The 6386-nt window shown below is 38.5% G+C and overlaps 1 protein-coding gene across 1 annotated transcript; it reads right to left on the reverse strand.

Moving 5' to 3' along the window:
* Positions 1-300: 300 nt before the first annotated feature.
* Positions 301-1721, reverse strand: LOC149819128 (HXXXD-type acyl-transferase family protein). Its single transcript, XM_089986346.1, has 2 exons — positions 1284-1721; positions 301-990 (listed from the first exon to the last, which is right to left on the reverse strand). The coding sequence occupies exons 1-2, from the start codon at positions 1719-1721 to the stop codon at positions 301-303; spliced, it is 1128 nt and encodes a 375-aa protein (XP_089842472.1).
* Between the last annotated feature and the right edge of the window lie 4665 nt (positions 1722-6386).

The following is a 6386-nucleotide window of genomic DNA, read 5'->3' on the forward strand; positions in this document are numbered from 1 at the left end:
CAAATGCATGTTTACCACCAATTTTCAGAATCATTGGTAGTTGCGAGTTCCAACCAATTCCAACTAACACTGCAGGGAATGTAACAGGGTCAAGCTTTCTTTCCATTCACAACAAAATAACATTTTTATTCAACTATCTCAAATTACAAATCACAATAATGCATGAACATAAAAAGATGTCAATGCACATTTTGTCATATCTATGAAGCAACAAATTCACCAAGGAAAGCAAGGAAGAACCTTATTCAAAATAACTCAGACTCCAACCAATCAAGCCCACTCAGATCTTCTAATACGCATCTAAATCTTGTTCTTTGGAAGAGTGACACTAATGAATCTATGAGAAGAGCCATCATCCCTATCATCCATGATGATAACAATCCCTTCGCCATGAAAGGGCTCTATGAGATATGAAACACGAACTGGCTTGTTATTTCCTTGAAAATCTATTTCAAAAGGGCCTAGAGCATCCCAATTTGTAGCAGTCAATCCTCCACTAAAATCACTATGTTCCTTATCACTAAACAAAGGGAAATCTATAAAATCCTCAGCAGTTAGGCACATTTTGACATTCTTAATTCCCATACTATCAGAGCTGACTAATGAAAACACCGATGATGCCTCACCTGCAAAAAATTGTTTAGCTTTATCATGGCATAAAGAACCAAGAACCACTTCAAGATCAGCAGGAGCACTGCCCCATGTACCTCCTTGCAAGACCTTAGTTAATCTCTTCATGTTTGCGTCTGAGAACTTAAAGACGATGGTTTCATTGGAATAATCACATGCGGCGTTAAGCGAGTTGGAGACGGTCTTTCTCGAGTTGGGCCGATAAAACAGTGGAAGTTTCAGGGGATCATTATTCACTGATACTAGTTTTAGGTGATGCTCTGACCAATTTTTTATGAAGTTTGTTAGGACTAAGGGATCGGCAATGAGGAGGCTGCAACTAATCCCAATTGAGAATTCTTCTCCTTGAAAATTGGTCACCTGAAAAAAAACCAAAGATCAAACATTAAAGCACAATTGCTATCTCAAGACACACCGAAAAATTAGGCTTGATGGTTGCAATAAATATATAAAACCACAAATCAAATCTAATACCTTTTATCAGTGTTGTAAATATCGTATCGTATGATACATTGTGATGTGTTGTATCTAGCTATGAAGTAAAATGACACGATAATATGATAATTAAGCCAACCGGGGGCCATTTTTATGTCCATGAAATAACATTAACAAATAAACAATCACTGCCTATCGAAATTTAAACAATTAAGTACCTGAACATAACACAATGGAGAATTCTGAGGGCGATCATGGTCCACATCCTTCCAATAAGCAAGTTGTGTTTCCATAGTCTTGTCCTTAGCCACACCCTCCAGCCAGTCCTTCAGTTTGCTGTTTGCTTGTGCATACACAAGCCTAGCTCCGGCATCGTTGCACTTGATAGCCCAGTGGTCCTCGCCGTCAACCCGACCAGCAAGCACCGGAAACTCTGGCAATGCCATGTTGAGAGACTCCTTGATCCAACCACCCACAATCAATCCCTCCTTGTCTTCCCCACACATTTGTTTGTAATAAAAGATGATGCTGAGATGCTCTGAGAACAGCTCTCGGCGACACCGCTCACTGACTTTGATCGGGTGCCTAAGCCCTGGTTTGGTTGCCTTAGCCGGCACGATGGTTTGTACTGCTTGCATGCACAGATTTCCTGCCATGTTGGATATGGAAGGGGGCTATGGCTGCAAGTTAAGCTGATTCTGAGTGCTAGTTGGTGTCCATGGGCCTAATTTATTGATGCAAGCGGTGTAGGAATAATCAATGAAGGATAGGTTGGATACACCTAATAGAGAGAATTGGTAGACCCACAAAATTAGTGAAAAAATGAAAGATAATATAGCAAACCAATTCTTGTCCACTTGGCCAATTAATTTTCATCAATACGATCATAATTCATCACTAATTATTGATGTCTAGAACCGAGATCTCTGCAAAAAACCATATACCTCATGTAGTAAACAAGTAGTATTCTATGTTGGGAGAGTTGGGTTAGCTGTTCTTCTTCTTCATTGTGAAAAAGCTTGATTATTTAGCAACTAGTTTTATATAGAAGGGTCAATATCGTTTGATCCCATTCTTAGGGAAATTGGACACATAATGCAATGCATGAAGGTCATTCAAGACTCAAAAATAAGATCACGTTTACAAGCTTAGTCACAAATCTCCTTATCGAGATTTTCTCCGCAAAGGAAAATCTCTTAATAAATTGAAAACTTATTTTTTGGGAAAATCTTGGACAGTCATCTCATATTTAAAATTTTAAAGTATATGAGAAAATATAAGAAAAACATTAAAACATAAAAACTATATCTAATATAAATATCACATTAATATAACATGATAATGTCAAGATAAAAAGTGGTATTTTCAGAATAGATGATTCTTTGAAAATATCGCTTTTTTTTCAGAATTGTATTGGTTTCTGAAAATCTCGGGATAAAATCACGAGATTAAAAGAAAAGAAAATTTTATGACCGTGTTTTCAAGTCAAGCCAATCTAATCATGAAACGGGCGCCCACGGGTCTAAGTCCCACTTCATCTTATCACATGAAACCTTCAGCAGATCTTTTCTCAAAAAAAGAAGAAAAAAAAAAAACAGAAACCATGATCAGATCAAGGTTCTTGATGGGTTTGATCAAAGCCAGGTCAAGGTGGGTGGAGGTACAAAGACTGTGTTACTGGTCTGAGTTTGGGTCCTGATCTGAAAGGACCCTAGCTAGTTGGCTGGACCTGGCCTAATATTTGCCCCAACATCTGGACAGTTAATTAGCTACACTTCAATCAGATCAATCTAAATGCATCGAAGGACTCATATTTTGAACCTGACAATGGTATAAGAAATGAAGATCGTTGATGAATATTGTATCATGTATGGTCCACACGAGACGTGTAAGGTTCTTTTTTTTTGAGAGAGAGAGAAAGACGTGTAAGGTTCTTGAAAACTAATTAATCACAATCAGTAATCAATTTAATTAAATGTTGTTAGTTAAGGAAAGTAATCGCCCTTTACTGGTTAGTTGAGGGTTGGTAAGTATGGTTTGAAGATTGAGAAGACAGACAAGGCAGACCCAATGTTGTCAGTATCGGAATCGGACCTATATCGTTTGGCCATTAAAATAATATTAAAATATTAATTTTAAGCTATTTTTATATTTATTAAAAAATATCCGATTCAGGTCAATATCATATCAATTATCTGGCGATATGACCAGTATCGTCCGATTCCGGCAGATACTGACAACACTGGGCAGACCCGGCCCATACTCTTGTGGTTGTGGACTACCCCCACACGCTAAAGCAACTTTATTTTTTTTTGGGCAAGCTGGGGTTAGGCAAACCCCCACCAGTTATACAATGGTATCATTGGGTTTAGAACTTACAACGTCCCAATACAAGGTGACATGCACTAACTGCTCCTACCAGACAACTTCACTATTGTAACAAATATCATGATATTTCAAAATATGGCCTTTGGAAAATGTTTAAAACAGTGATAAAATGGTCACGTTCTCTAAATATATCGTGATATGCACGTTTATTGGCAAAATCTTGAGAGAATTTTTCATTTGGTTTTGTTGGCACATTTTCTAATTTTTTTTCTTTGTATGCTTTAAGATTTTACAAAATATTTTTATGGAGGTTTTTCACAAAACTAAAGGAAATGCCTCAAAATTTTCATGGCTGATAAACTAGGGCTTTATATATTTTGCCATTGTACCTGCAACAACAAAAAGTAATCGCAAGTGTCACAATACCTGAAGTACCTTAGGGCCAAAGAAACAAGGTTCTTTAGGGCTTGTTTGATGGCTTGTCCGGGATTGGATGAAATGAACGATCTCGACGGGACAGAATACTGGGTCTGTTCGTTTCGTAATAACTGTACCAAGTCTAACATTTGTTTGGACCATACTTGGATGTTGTGTTTCGAATGTCTTTTGTTTGATGACGATGTATGAACAACTTGGACAAACATGAATAATGGGTTGGATTACTTAGTTTTTTATTATATGACCCGATCTACCCACTATTTTACATGTTTTAGCAAGTTTATTATAGATTTTTTGCCCTGAATGTGGATTTTGAATTAGATCCAAATACCAAAACATAAAACAAAAACCAAAACTTCATGATTTTTTTTATATCTTGGTGTTATATTTGGTATAAGATATGGATCCAATTACAAAGACATGCCTAAAAAATCATGTTTTTTTACCCGAATGAGGATCTTAAATTGGATCCAAATACCAAAACATAAAAAAACATATGAAACTGTGACATTGGTTCTTAGAATCACCATCCAATTTGCGATCAAATTACAATACCCACTCTTTCACCATCAGATGGGCTTTTACAACAACAACCAAGCAAAAGGAGATGGAGTAGAAAGATGATGTGAACGAAAAATCGATGAATTTAGGCCTTCCTATGTGTAGAGAAATGAGGGTAACAAAAAAAATTTGCGCAGATTAATATAGGATCTATCAAAGGCACAATCAAACCACAACACAAGGGTTTACATGGTTCGGTCAACATGACCTACATCCACAGAGCACAGAGAGAATAATCCACTATAATAAGAGTAGAAAGTACAACATCCAATAGCTTGCTCAAAGCTAAAAAAACAATATAAAAAGAATCATAGGGAGAGAAGGATACAAAATTACCTCCGAGTGCACAACTCGAGTCAAAACCCACACCACAACCAACACCTCTTATCGAGGATCAATGCGTGGTGACAAACCTTCTTCCATTCACTTCTTCACTCCACCCTCTCTCTCTCTCTTCTACTTCTTTTCTCTCTGCATTCTTCACCCAGCACACTGCCACACCTCACTACACATTGCACATTGCCCCCTCCCTTTTATAGATGACCTAGAGCCTTCTAGACGTGAGCCTTCTAGACTCATTTAAGAAAGTGAAGGGGTTTTGGCCCTTCAACTTCTTCTGCATTAATAGAGAGCAGTGGGAGGTTATTCCACTTCCCCATGTCATTAATGGAGGGATATGTTAGACGAAATCCCTGTGAAAACAAATAGACAGGGTGCGTACCTGGATTCGCCATTATCGTGTAGGTGATTCGGCGTTCTCCTCAGCCGGTCGACGCCCACAATGAGCCCAGGCCTTATGTCGACGGTGAGCAGGACCCTTTCCGCAGCGTCCGAATGCGGAGCAGAATTTGGGCAGGGAAACAGCTACAAGTCACTCATCATCCCAGTAGCCCCTAACCCCTTATTTGTAATGGGAGATTAGGCAGTTACGTGAATGTGGTCTCTCCACATTCACGTAACTCCCACCCACTATCTCCATTACTTGGCCAGTTACATGACCCACTAATGGCTGTGTCAAACCGGGTCAGACTGCGGGTTGGACCCGTAAAACCCAAAATGTCCAACATTCTCCCACTTGACCCATTGACACCAAAAGTGTACTAAATCGAGGTGTATACTGTTATCTCGATTTAATTCTTCATGTGGGTTCACATGCCACCCTTTATCACAAGGATAAATCGTATGAGTCAAGGATATGAACACCCCTTTATGAAATGTCATATTTTCTTGTACTACACTACAATTCACCTTCAGTGCTTAGGCATGTAAAGTAATTACCTTTATGAATAGGTTGGTCTCTCACCTATTCTATTGGTCCTTTTATATTGTTATTCTGCTATTCTCTCTAACCCATATGAGAGATTCTTTATGCAAAATCAACAATAACACAAAACTTTAGAGAATCAAAACATAAACACAAATGTGATTACATAATGTATTGTCATACATCAGAAGGAATCAAAAAGACCCATCCCCTTTACATGTTGGGAATACAATCCCGGTGCTAGCCCTTTAGTAAGGGGATCCGCAGTCATTTCCTTCGTCCCAATTGTATCAATACATACCAGATGATTCTCAGTCCTTTCTTTAACAACAAAATATTTTAACTCCATGTGCCGACACGATGTTGAGCTCTTGTTGTTATTTGAAAAAGACACGGCTGCTTCATTATCACAAAAGATCTTTAGTGGTCTCTCAATAGAGTCCACTATACCAAGACCCATAATGAAGTTTCTTATCCAAATGGCCTGTGACGAAGTCTCGTATAGAGCAATAAATTCCGCCTCCATGGTATGAGCAGCAGTGGTAGACTGCTTTCCGCTTCTCCATGAGACAACACCACCCGCTAGAAGGAAAATGTATCCAGTAGTGGATTTTCTACTGTCAATACACCCTCCTAAGTCCGCATCAGAGTATCCAACGACCTCTAGGTGGTCAGCTTTCCTGTAGATCAACATATAGTCTTTCGTTCCTTGTAAATAGCGCATGACCTT

This window comes from Nuphar pumila, chromosome 13 (genome assembly GCF_984573655.1).
Source record: "Nuphar pumila chromosome 13, dmNupPumi1.hap1.1, whole genome shotgun sequence".
Classification (NCBI taxonomy): Eukaryota; Viridiplantae; Streptophyta; class Magnoliopsida; order Nymphaeales; family Nymphaeaceae; genus Nuphar; species Nuphar pumila.